This window comes from Taudactylus pleione, unplaced genomic scaffold (genome assembly GCF_031769625.1).
Source record: "Taudactylus pleione unplaced genomic scaffold, aTauple2 ptg000976l, whole genome shotgun sequence".
Taxonomy (NCBI): Eukaryota; Metazoa; Chordata; class Amphibia; order Anura; family Myobatrachidae; genus Taudactylus; species Taudactylus pleione.
Window position 1 is genome coordinate 2857033 of NW_028285377.1, and position 13776 is coordinate 2870808.

At 47.7% G+C, this 13776-nt stretch overlaps 1 protein-coding gene across 1 annotated transcript in view; it reads left to right on the forward strand.

Moving 5' to 3' along the window:
- The window catches only part of CARF (calcium responsive transcription factor), a 308136-nt gene that overhangs the window by 147684 nt on the left and 146676 nt on the right, over nucleotides 1-13776 (forward strand). Inside the window, exon 10 of the mRNA XM_088460719.1 lies at nucleotides 7503-7733. Coding sequence (XP_088316845.1) covers nucleotides 7503-7733 — 231 coding nt within the window. The remainder of the gene's footprint in view (nucleotides 1-7502; nucleotides 7734-13776) is intronic.

Below are 13776 nucleotides of genomic sequence, written 5' to 3' on the forward strand. Positions count from 1 at the left end.
ATAGTTCTGGTAGACTTACCTAGATAACTCCTTTTTTTTGAGGTCCACAGGGGATACCATGGTGATATTATGGTTGGAGACTAAGCACCAAACAGTTCAAGCTTCAGCTCCAAGGATGCTTCTGGTGCTCCTCCATATATACCACGCCCATAGCCATAGGACTTCAGTTTAGTTAACAAGCCTAAGGGCAGGAGAAGGAAGACCAGTCGTACACCAGAAACACTCTTACACAAGATGAGGGAATCTGTGACCGAAATAAAAAGTTACCCATGCAGCCAGGTGCGTCAGGGTTGTTGCCCTGTGGATCCTATGGACCTCGAAGAAGCGGAGTTATCTAGGTAAGTCTACCATAACTCTGATTTTCTTCTTCGGTGTCAATAGGAATCCAAAGGGATACCATGGGGATGTCCTAAAGCAGTTCCCCTGGGGTGGGGTACGCTCCTGAGCAGAAAGGAGAACTCATTGCCCAAAGGAAGCATGCTGAGAGGCAAAAGTATCAAAGGCATAGAACCTAAGAAAAGTGTGGACAGAAGACCACTTGGCTGCCTTGCACAATTGTTCACCAGAGAGACCACGACTAAATGCTCACGATGGCCCTACAGACCAAGTAGAATGTGCTGTCAACGTGCTTGGAACAGGGAGATCAGCCTGTGAGTACACCTGAGAGATAGTCATGTGTAGCCATCTCGCCAGAGTCTGATTATTAGCTGACCATCCTCTTTTGTGAAAAACCATATAATACAAGAAGAGAATCTGATTTTCTAACAGAGTTTTTACGATTTACATAGATACGGAGAGCACGAACTACATTCAGGGAGGCTTCAGCTACAGGAAGATCTGGAGCCTGAATAACTGGAACAACAAGTTCTTCATTCACATGAAAACGGGACACTACCTTAGGAAGGTAACCCTCCCTTGTACAAAGAACAGCTTTATCCTGGTGAAAAATAAAAAATTGGGAGCGACAAGACAGCGCTGACAAATCGACTCTGCGTGCAGAAGAGATAACTAGAAGATAATGTGTCTTTGCTGTCACACCACTTCAAATCTACAGAATCTAGACGTTCAAATGGAGGAACTTGTAGCCCCTTAAGAACCAAAGACAAATCCCACTGTGCTACCGGTGGAACAAAAGGAGGCTGAACTCGCAGAACTCCTTGGAAAAAACTTCTAACATCTGGTATTGAGGCAATCTTCCTCTGGAACCAGACTGACCATGCAGTAACCTGCACTCTCAAAGTAGCCAGACGGAGACCACGGTCTAAATCTGCCTGGAGAAAAGCCAGTATCCTGGAAATCCTAAACACCTTAGGACAGTGGTTCCCAAACTGTGTGCCGTGGCACCCTGGGGTGCCTCAGGGCACTTGCAGGGGTGCCTCAGGTTGGTGGTCCAGTACCAAATAAAATGATTTTTAGTCAGTGGGATAGGCAAAAGCACTGCTAATGGCTGTCAATCAAATAATATGTGGACAAAAAAAAGCGTAGCCCTTTCCACCACCACATTACGGAACCTAATGGCAACACATAAGCACAATTTACTTCATTTAATTTTTGCTGAATTTCTCAATAAAACTTTTGACCCAGGGGTGCAGTGGAAAAAATGTTGATACTCTAGGGCGCCGTGATTAGAAAAAGTTTAGGAACCACTGCCTTAGGATCAAACTTCCTGTGGGAACGCCATTGACCAAAAGAATGCCAAACTCTGTGATTGATGTGGGCAGAGGCAGGCTTCCGTGCCCTAAGCATCGTTTGAATTACAGTATTAGAAAAACCTTTTGTCACAGTGCAACTGAACCCGATGCGCGCTTACCGGGTCCGGCGGCACTGGGGTCCAGGCTGGCGAAGGACAGCGGGCGGGAGATCCCTGGCACCTGCTGTCAGCTGCTCTCTCCTCCGGCGGCTCTGTGTGCAGGCGGCCACGGCTCCCATAGGGACGTGCGCACCACGCTGTTTAAGATTTAAAGAGAGAGGCATGGGATTAGGGAATTGCTAATTTTAGCTGGGTTTAACCCTGACCTATATAAAGAAGTTCCTGGGAGCACTTCAGTGCCAGAGTATATACCGCTCCATCCAGAGTTCACCAGCACCTGTATAGGGGAACCTATCTTGAGGGCTACGACCTGTGTGTCGGATGCAGCCAAGTCCATACCTTCTTGCAAGGGGTCCCTGGTGAATACCGCTGACACTTTAGACTCTGCGCCTCAGAAATAGGTCTCGCCAATCCTCAAATGCGGGCTGTATCCATTATCCACCTGTGAGTTGTGACACACTTGCTCTTAGGATGAAGATTCAAGAGCCACGCCGTTAAAGCCAGACGAGGTAAGTCCAGATGCCAGCAGGGGCCCTGCGTAAGCAGATCCTGCCATAGAGGAAGAGGATACGGTCTGTCTATTGACAGATTCTGTATGTTGGTGAACTAATGACGTCTGGGCCAAGCCGGAGCCATCAGTATTACTGTTCCGCCTTCCTGCTTGAATTTCCTGAGGAGGGAGATTGGAGGAAAGAGATACGACAGCTTGAAATCCCATCTTACTACCAGTGTGTCCACGAAGGCTGCTGATGGGTCTCTGGACCTGGACCCGTACCTGGGGACCTTGTGGTTGTGACGTGATGCCATGATATCTATGTCTGGTAGACTCCATTTGTTTGCCAGGAGCTGAAACACTCCCGAATGGAGAGAGTACTCTCCAGCGTGTATGTCCTGGTGACCTAGCAAGTCTTCTTCCCGATTGAGTACTCCCAGTATGAATATTGCCAGAAGATGACTTTCCTTATTTGTCCATCTTCCCTGAAAGGTGTGATGACCTGTCACTGCTCCCCATCCACGAAGACTGGCATCCGGGGTGTGAAGCGCCCTTTGTTCAGATGATCCTTTCTCAGCCACCACAGGAGGGATTGATGGAGTATATGAAAGTAGAAAGATAGAAAGACAGTACTCTCCTTGGTGGGGCACTAATCCATCATAAATTAATGTAAATCATAAATAATATGATGTAACTAAAACTTAACTTTTAATATATATATAATATTTTAAAAAAGGTACTCACATGAAGTGCGACAGTAACACAACACACCAAGACAGAATGAGTAATATCTCGTCCTGAGAGGATGTTTTGGGTCCTACAGTGTTGAAATAATACACTTAAAATCAGACCTCTCTAACATAGAATTCTCCTAAAAACTGATGCATGAGATTATGGTCAAGACTGAGTGGTACAGCATCTGGTCTTGAGAAGGTTTGCAGGTCTCAGTGTTAAGATTTTCCACTGGAGTAAAAAGCATCCCCTGGGACCTTATTAGATGATACTGTCTTTTCCACTTGGAGAGAATCAATCTTTGCAGAGGCCTGGAATGGAACTGAGAGTACCCCACTATGTCGAAGGTGGATATCATTGATCCAGGACCTGCATTGCTAACAGAATGGATACTCTCTGCTTGCCTGGCAGCTTACGTATTCGCAACGATAGGGTCACAATCTTGTCCTCTGGCAGAAACACTGTCTGTGCCTGAGAATCCAGAAGAGCTCCCAGATGTACAATCTGCTGTGTTGGAGAAAGTGACTATTTCTTCTAATTGAAGATCCAGCCTTACTTTTGTAGGCATGTTATGGTCAGTTTGAAGATGGTTTTGTAAAACAACCGGCGTCTGTGCCACTATTAGAAGGTCATCCAGATATGGCAGAATTCTGACTCCCTGATGCCTCAGATAGGCCGTCATGAAGGACAGCAAACCATAAAAATTGCAGGTGGGATGGTATAATAGGAACATGCAGATATGTATCCTGAATGTCCATGAAAACCATGTAATCTCCAGGCTCCATTGCCAAAATAATTGATCGTAGAGTCCCCATACGAAACCTTGGTATATGGATAAACCTGTTGAGGGTTTTTAGATTTAGTATAAGGCTATAAGCCCCATTAGGTTTCTGAACCAGTAATAGTTTGGAATAATAACCCCTTCACTGTTGCGACACAGGGACCGGGATTATTACCCTCTCCTGCAGCAGGGAGTGAATGGCTTCCTGAAGGGCCAAGGCCTAGACCGCATCTGCTGGAGGATCTGTGCAAAAAAACTTCTGGGGAGAATGCCTCCTGAAAGTTAGAGCATACCCCTGAGAGACCACTACTCGGACCCAGGCATCTGTTGTTGTTTGACGCCAACAATCCGCAAACTGAAACAGTCAGCCTCCCACCCTGGGATCCCCCAGGAGGAGGCCTGTCCCATCAGGCAGAGGATTGTTTGTCTGGCTTAGAAGCTGGACGTCATGCCGGGCCAGACCTCTTAGTTTGTCACCTTGATATTCTGCAAAAACTAGATGTCTTAGAGGAAGCCTGTTCCTTTGCTCATCCCTGCGAACAGAAGGACCGAAAAGAAACCTGCCTAGACTTTATAGTCGCCGTAGATGGCAGACCTGCTGACTTTGAAGCTGCCAGAGTAGCTATTATTTTATCCAACTCTGCTCCAAATAGTACTTTTTCATAGAAAGGTAAAACTTCCAGCTCCTCCTTTGATCCTGTATCAGCTTTCCAGGATCTTAAGCAAAGGGCCCTGCGTGCACCTATTGAAGCTGCTGATGCTTTAGAAGCTAAAATTCCAGCATCTATAGCAGCTCCTCCCAGATAGGAAGCCGCTTCCCGTATATATGAGAGTTATACATCATCTGTTCTCTGGTAGCATTTGATTGAGAATTTTCCAATGCTCCCATCCATTCTTCAATAGCTTTGGCTACCCAGGCTCCGGCTATAGCTGGATGGGTAACAGCTCCAGATGATGAGAATATAGTTATAAGGCATGCTCCAATCTTTTTATCCATGGAATCCTTAAGGGAAAATGCTGACGGAATAGACAATGTAGCATTTCTGATTAAATGCGTCACATGAGCATCCACAGTAGAAGGTACCTCCTGCTTAGTACATACAGAAGCCGGGAAAGGATACAACAATGTTATTCTCTTATTCACATAAAAACATTTGTCCGGGTTACCCCATGCCTCATCCATAAGCTCAGTCAGCTGTTCAGATACAGGAAATACCGTTTTGACCACCTTCCGGTGGTGATTACACACTGGAGCCTTCTTACTATGAGCTGATTCATCCTCCTGATTATCTAGGATTGATTTAACCGCCTTCACCAAAGAAGGAACTGTGGATTTATGGTGGTCCTCCCCTGAGCTAGACCCAGGAGAGGAACTTTGGGCATCATCTGATTCCTCTGATGATGCGTCTGAATCCATATGTTGAGCAGACTGATAAAAAGATAATTTGGGCTTAGCAGGCCGGTAGTTACTAAGGCGCCTATCAACATTAGATGGTGCCATACTCTGACTAGAATGGCCATAAACATCCCTCCAGGAAAAATGCATAGGAGGTGCAAACATAGCATGCTGTGTACACCCCATCCAAGGAGGCATGGTGGGAGCAGCCATACGATCCGCAAACTACTTCATTACCTGGAGAAAGAGGAAACCCAAGATGGCTCTTGTCCAGGGACAGGTAAACTGGACTGGTGAGGTGGCTCTTTATAACAGACAACACACAAACCATCCTTAATGTTATGAGGGGACAAATAAGCCATAAATGATTTACATGGAACCAGCACAGAGGGCTCCCCCTCAAGTATATCTTTATCTTTCAGTAAAGGTAATAATTGCAATGCTATGTGACAGCCTTCACAAAATCATAATGAATGTGAAGTACTCAGAGAAAAACCTCCACCCCAAGAGGATGAAGAGTAAATAGTGATAGTTATAATTGACAGAGAGAACTAAAAGACAGTGTCAGTACAGCAGCTAGCAAACAGTCACATACAATGTATATGTAATATAATTACAGTCACATACCATGCATATGTAATATAACTACAATCAACTCTAAATCAACTACACAAACACAAAGGAATGGTAGGATATAGAGCATTATATACCTTATCCAAGGGAGAGGTATACAGGGAGACTGACCCAAACCCTCCTAAGACTAACAGCTACAGGGCGCACTGAGCGTGGACCGTGAGCATATCATGCGCATGTGGAGTGTAGGCGGAGCAACCCGGACGCGTGAATCCCTTCGTGGGGACCGCGTCTGGGTTGGGGGAGGAGTTGCCAGGGGAGCGCCTACCTCTCCTAAGCTGCGTTAACCAGCCAGGTACGCTGGCCTCATGGCAGCAGAAGCGTATGCTGGCGATGCCCGGCATCAGACGACACGGCTCCGGTGGTGTAGTGAGGACGCGGACAATCCAGGGTCATGACTGCAGCGACTTCTGGTGCATCTTTGACACCAGAAGTAAGGACTGCCGCGCACAATTCCCTGTAAACGAGGAATCTCCTTATCTGTCATCTCCGTGCATCCGGTTGCAGTACGGGTCGCTGTATTGCTGCTAGCAAGCTCAGCCGTGACCCGCCAAAATCACCAGCCCAGTTACTGGTGTTGCGGCCCGGCGGAGGTAGATGGAGTCTTCGTATATGTGTCTCAATTCAGACGCTCAGTACTGCCAACCCAAAAACATGGAAAATAAATAAAAGCTTAGGACTGCCTGAGCGATCCTGACGCACCAAATGAACAACTGAAATCCTATGGCTAGGGGTGGGGTATATATGGAGGAGGACCCGAGGCATCCTGGGAGCTGAAGCTTTAACTGTTTGGTGCCTGGTCTCCAACCATAATATCCCCATGGTATCCTTGTGGATCCCTATGGAGCCCGAAGAGGAAACAAATTAATTTCCCCAGCTCATAATGGACCAGCAAAGGAAACATACATCCTATATTATACCTACTTATGGTCATATGTTTATGTATTTCTAAATTATGTGCCAACCCACCTGGATGCATCCCGAAATCCTCCAAAATGGCACCACACTCTCCAACTACTGATCCCATCCAGGCCTCTCAGAACAGTAATACATTTTAAATTCTTTAAACTTTATATTCAATCTCTTAATCTGATTACCAACTTTGTAGACCACCTAACCTCAGCCTGACCAGCAGATTTAAGATGGGTACACACTGGCAGATATATTGGCCGATCCATTGATCAGCTAATATATAGGGTGCCCGTCTGCCAGTGTGTACCAGTGATATGTTTGTGAATGACGTCGTTCACAGACATATCGCATTGGCTGTGCTGCACAGCCGATGCCCGATATATCTGCAGATATATTGGGGAATCGTGCTGTGTGTATGGGCCTGTACACTTGCAGGCGCGGAAAGTGGGGCGCGGGACCCGTCCCCCTCCAACACACAGAACACACATGATGGTTGTTCAGTGTGTATGAACAACCATCATCTGCACATATATCTGTTTAGTGTGTTCCCACCATTACGCGTTTATCCCAAATTACTTGTGTGTCATGTCAATATATTTTAACTGACCTTTAAAATAGTAACTTGCATGCAGTAGTTTCAAACTTTCAATGTATCCACAGTGTTTTTATTACATAATGTCAATGTTACTTGTTTCGGCCACAAAGCCAGTGCTGTGCAATGAGTGTGCTGTGACTCTTCCTACAGATGGTATGTCCAGTTACCTGACCAGGAAGCTCATCAGTATCACAGCCTGGACGTAGGGTGCTTCTCCCCCTCCCCTGCCCCATTCCAGCCAGTCACTGAGGAAGAGGAGGAGATGCTTTGTGATGAGAGCTCTGCACAACCCTCTCGTCTGCACCCCTGTGTAACTGATAAGATTCGGGAACTGGTGTCTAGAGGAATTGATGAGGTTTATGCTGTCAGGAAACAGCTAAGGTAAAGTCCCTTAACAGCTGCCATAGAAATACATTTATATATATAATATACTTTTTTATTTTATTTTTTTAATCATGCACTAAGAATTTACAGTATATGTTGGATTGTTTGATCAAGGGGCATAAATATAGAAACATTTTCTTATTGATCCATGAAGGACACAGAAAAACTGGGCTACACAGTGCAGATGCAGGAGCTCCTCCCCCTCTATCCCCCAGGCTGCACAGCGCAGATACAGGAGCTCCTCCCCCTCTATCCCCCAGCCTTTACAGCGCAGATGCAGGAGCTCCTCCCCCTCTATCCCCCAGGCTGCACAGCGCAGATACAGGAGCTCCTCCCCCTCTATCCCCCAGCCTATACAGCGCAGATGCAGGAGCTCCTCCCCCTCTATCCCCCAGGCTGCACAGCGCAGATACAGGAGCTCCTCCCCCTCTATCCCCCAGGCTATACAGCGCAGATGCAGGAGCTCCTCCCCCTCTATCCCCCAGGCTATACAGCGCAGATGCAGGAGCTCCTCCCCCTCTATCCCCCAGGCTGCACAGCGCAGATGCAGGAGCTCCTCCCCCTCTATCCCCCAGGCTATACAGCGCAGATGCAGGAGCTCCTCCCCCTCTATCCCCCAGGCTATACAGCGCAGATGCAGGAGCTCCTCCCCCTCTATCCCCCAGGCTATACAGCGCAGATGCAGGAGCTCCTCCCCCTCTATCCCCCAGGCTGCACAGCGCAGATACAGGAGCTCCTCCCCCTCTATCCCCCAGGCTATACAGCGCAGATGCAGGAGCTCCTCCCCCTCTATCCCCCAGGCTGCACAGTGCAGATACAGGAGCTCCTCCCCCTCTATCCCCCAGGCTATACAGCGCAGATGCAGGAGCTCCTCCCCCTCTATCCCCCAGCCTATACAGCGCAGATGCAGGAGCTCCTCCCCCTCTATCCCCCAGGCTATACAGCGCAGATGCAGGAGCTCCTCCCCCTCTATCCCCCAGGCTATACAGCACAGATGCAGGAGCTCCTCCCCCTCTATCCCCCAGGCTATACAGCGCAGATGCAGGAGCTCCTCCCTCTCTATCCCCCAGGCTATACAGCGCAGATGCAGGAGCTCCTCCCTCTCTATCCCCCAGGCTATACAGCGCTGATGCAGGAGCTCCTCCCCCTCTATTCCCCAGGCTATACAGCGCAGATACAGGAGCTCCTCCCTCTCTATTCCCCCAGGCTATACAGCGCAGATGCAGGAGCTCCTCCCTCTCTTTCCCCCAGGCTATACAGCGCAGATGCAGGAGCTCCTCCCTTTCTTTCCCCCAGGCTATACAGCGCAGATGCAGGAGCTCCTCCCTTTCTTTCCCCCAGGCTATACAGCGCAGATGCAGGAGCTCCTCCCCCTCTATCCCCCAGGCTATACAGCGCAGATGCAGGAGCTCCTCCCTCTCTTTCCCCCAGCCTATACAGTGCAGATGCTGGAGCTCCTCCCCCTCTATCCCCCAGGCTATACAGCGCAGATGCAGGAGCTCCTCCCTTTCTTTCCTCCAGGCTATACAGCGCAGATGCAGGAGCTCCTCCCTTTCTTTCCCCCATTGGCTGCCTAGGAAATTAATTTTTCCCTCTCCTGCCTCAGCCACAGCTGGTCATAGCTACACTGGGATGTGGGGGTACTGCGATCGTCACCTACTCTTGTCTACAGACATCCCTGTTGCGCCCTATCACTACCAACACAGGTAGTGACTGGGATCCCCAAACATCGGCTCGCCCCCTGAACTAATGGATTGGGATAGCTTGCAGCGCTTTACCTTTTAATTCTGGTGTACGTTAAAGAGGATGTCTGCTATTATTGTGTAACATTGTGCGTGTTTTAGGTGGAGTGTGTGAATACATAATACGTGGTCCTTTAGGTGTACTATACAGTTAGATCCATATATATTTTGACACTGATACAATTTTACCAAAATATAATCAAGTTACAGTAATATAAAGTGCAGACTATTAGCTTTAATTTGAGGGTATTCACACCCAATTTGGAGGAAGGGTTTAGGAATTACAGGTGTTTAATATGAAGTTTCCTCTTTTTCAAGGGACCAAAAGTAATTGGACAATTGACTTAGAAAAAGGAAAAAAATGGGAGCGCTAGTCCAGCTGCTTTTTTGAAATCAACCAATTTAATCAGTAAAAAAGCATATAAAATTGCTATACCATGGTACGCAGTAGGAACAAACAATAATGAATAATAACAATGTAAAAAGCCAAATGGTCACTAAAATAAATTCCAATAATAACACAGATCTGGTTAGAGCATACAAATATACATATGTAAAAATGTGGCAAGTAACTAAGGGCCTGATTCAGAGCTGCTCGTAAGCGGCCGATCGTTCGCTCCGAGCGATGTTCGCACATCTGCGCATGCGTATGGGTTGTAATACGCATGCGCGAACCAGTCAGTGAGGTCGGAAATCGTGTGCTCGCAAAATAGCGAATGCCTGCTAATTTGAGTGACAGGATGAGGCGTTTATGGGTGGTAACTGGGGAAGGTGCTTGAAAACGGGGAGTGGAGATCCGAACGCAGGCGTGCCAAACGGTCAAAACGGGCGTTTTAAGGGTGTGCATAATTAACAAAGAAGCGTCGTTGACCACGTCACTTGGTTGTCTTTTAGCCTGAACTGCTCGCATGATTGCGGTAGGAAAATGCTACCACAAGAATAGCGAGCAGTTCATACGCCTTTTGATGTACTCGATTAATCTAATAAATAGTGGAGATGACGTATGATGCGAGCGGCCAGGGGGCGTTTTTTTCAAAATAGCGAGCGCATGTTTCGTTCACTCGTTCAGACATAGAGGTGTCAACAGACCGCAAAGAGCGAGCGCTTAATTTAAATATCCGGCCCCTTTTTCAGAACGACCGTCCGCAAATAGCGTCCGACTCTGAATCAGGCCCTAAATCCCTGTATAAAATAGCAATAATGGCAGCTATATCCGCACTGTATAGATTACTCAAAGTCCAGTCGACAGTGAGGAATGATTGCAGGTGTAGCATAACCCTGGTTTTGAACATGTCATCTTCATATGCTGCACCTATTCCTGTATATTGTGTAGGGAAAGTATGTCTTTCAAATTGTATGGCAGATGGCTGGGAGGTAATTGACTGGCTAATGTTTACATATAGCCAATGTACAGATTGTTATTATCTGTGGTTCTTCTGGGGGTCAGTCCAAGGAGAGACAGACCGTCCAGCAAGGTGTCAAATCTTTTTCCTAGCTAGCTGTAAGAATTGTCCAGGTCTGTTGACACAGGCATGGTCTCTGAGCTTCAAACATAATGGAGTCCCTGTGATTGGGGCCCATTTATTAAGGATCGCATTTTGCAATGCGATCAGTACATGCAGTACCGCCCATGATCGCATTGCAAAATGCGATCATAGCGGCGGAATGTATGACCCGACACATGAAGGGAGACGGGCTCCGAAAAGAGCCCGTCCCTGCGATGTGGCCGGAGTGCATTCCGGGCTGCTGCGCATGCGCAGTCCCGCTGACTGCACATTAGCGGTGCCCATTGCCGGCGGAGGGATCTGGCCCTGTCCAGGTGATCCAAACGGTGATTCTTCCCTTGTTATTTTTTTTAAATTGTGAGTAAATGGTGTAACCTTTTAAATGATCATCTTTGTAACTTTTTTGTAAAATACTTAAAATTCTAGTTCTGTGTTCTTAGACCCAAGGCCTTGTGTGGCCCATGTTACCTATTTTCCTAAGCGTTCATAATCGTGTGTGCAGATAAGGGCAAAGGCTTACATTGTGTTTTAGCACTAAAGTTCCCCTTTGCTGGTGGCAGTGACCGTGTTTGAGTAACCACATGTGCTGAGGTAACCAGTAAAGTCACGGTCGGCAATTCTCAGATAGGCGTATCTGGAGGGTTGGCCCGCAGGACTGTGACAAGTTGGTGGCGCAGCGGTGGGAACATAATTATTATTTTTTATGTATAAGAACTTAAGTGAATGAGGAATCAACTCAGAGAGAGATACCCATAATTCAAAGCTTATAGTAGTTAATAGTAACTACCTCGAAAACAATTTCGGTTCCCTTGGCGAAGATGTAAATGGAAAAGAAGAAATACTCCCAATTGCGCAGTTGGCATGTGAATCAGCTGCCTCACACAGAAATGACGTAGGGTTATACACCTCCCCCCTTTATATAGATCCACAAAAGAAATGTAACCATGTAATAGGCGCTTGATATTCATGTAGATGTTTCACTAATAGGGACTCATATCCCAAACCATAACCCCTATATTATGGTGGACAACAATGATGGGAAAAGAGTTTTAATTAAATAAAGAATATAAAATGTACACACATATAACATATAGACATATATGCACAGACCATGGGGTATTATAATTAGTCCACAAAAGTTCATTTATGTTTCTCACCCTGCTTGAAAGCTGCGGTGGGCTAACTAAAATAGCATAGAAGGTCCCGGGCCACAGTGCTTGGCACCACCGCAGTGAGATTTTTCAAGGCCACAAAAGATAGGACTAGATGTCACCCTCAACAGTCTTCTGTGCAATGGTAAACGCATTTCGGAGACTCCTTCCTCCAGTACTGAGGAAGGAGGAGTCTCCGAAACACATTTACTACAGATGATTGCACAGAAGACTGTTCTTTTCTGGATCTCTATTGGCGAAGATGACCACAAACTACAGAAATCTCAGGAAGGAAGAGCATGAGGCGTGGTGCATGCAGAAGGGTCTGGTCAGTGAGGACCAAACCAGGGAACAGATGATCCAAGCCCTAATGGATGCAGACCGGCAGCAAGGAGCTGGAGGGGATCAACTGGATTCCAGGTCTGTTGTTGGGGATCAGTTGGCACTAAAGGTTACGGAACCCACTCGGGCTCCTCCAATACTTCCAGCGAGGACTCTGCCATGGATCTGTACCTACAGTCTGCTCTTAAGTATCTGAAAGAGCTGGACCGTCCGATGGTGCTGCAGCTTGTACAGCAGTTCAATGCCAGAGAAGCTGCAAAGTACAAAGCAGCTATGGACAGAGAGGCCGCTGCTATAGACAGAGACGCTGCCGAGCGCAATGCAGCTATGGACAGAGAGGCCGCTGCTATAGACAGAGACGCTGCCGAGCGCAATGCAGCTATGGACAGAGAGGCCGCTGCTATAGACAGAGACGCTGCCGAGCGCAATGCAGCTATGGATAGAGAGGCCGCTGCTATAGACAGACGCTGCCGAGCGCAATGCAGTTATGGACAGAGAGGCCGCTGCTATAGACAGAGACGCTGCCGAGCGCAATGCAGCTATGGACAGAGAGGCCGCTGCTATACACAGAGACGCTGCCGAGCGCAATGCAGCTATGGATAGAGAGGCCGCTGCTATAGACAGAGACGCTGCCGAGCGCAATGCAGCTATGGATAGAGAGGCCGCTGCTATAGACAGAGATGCTGCCGAGCGCAATGCAGCTATGGAGAGAGAGGCCGCTGCTATAGACAGAGACGCTGCCGAGCGCAATGCAGCTATGGACAGAGAGGCCGCTGCTATAGACAGAGACGCTGCCGAGCGCAATGCAGCAATGGACAGAGAGGCCGCTGCTATAGACAGAGACGCTGCCGAGCGCAATGCAGCTATGGACAGAGAGGCCGCTGCTATAGACAGAGACGCTGCCGAGCGCAATGCAGCTATGGACAGAGAGGCCGCTGCTATAGACAGAGACGCTGCCGAGCGCAATGCAGCTATGGACAGAGAGACCGCATGAAGACCAATTCCCTGTGCTAGAGAAGGACGGTGGTTTGAACACCACCTTCAGGAGCGTTGAGAAGACATGCAGACAGTTTGCACTGGACTCTAGCTTATGGGCAAGTTATTTAACCCCTGGACTAAGGGGGAAAGCCTTGGAAGCATTCGCGGATCTTCCGCAGGAATTGGATAATGATTATGCAGCCATTAAGAAAGCAGTGCTGGCCCATTTTAACATCACCCCCGAGGCGTACATGCAAAGTTTGAGTCTTAAAACGAAATGCTTCTGATACTTATGCTGGAGTATTAGCACAAATAACAACCC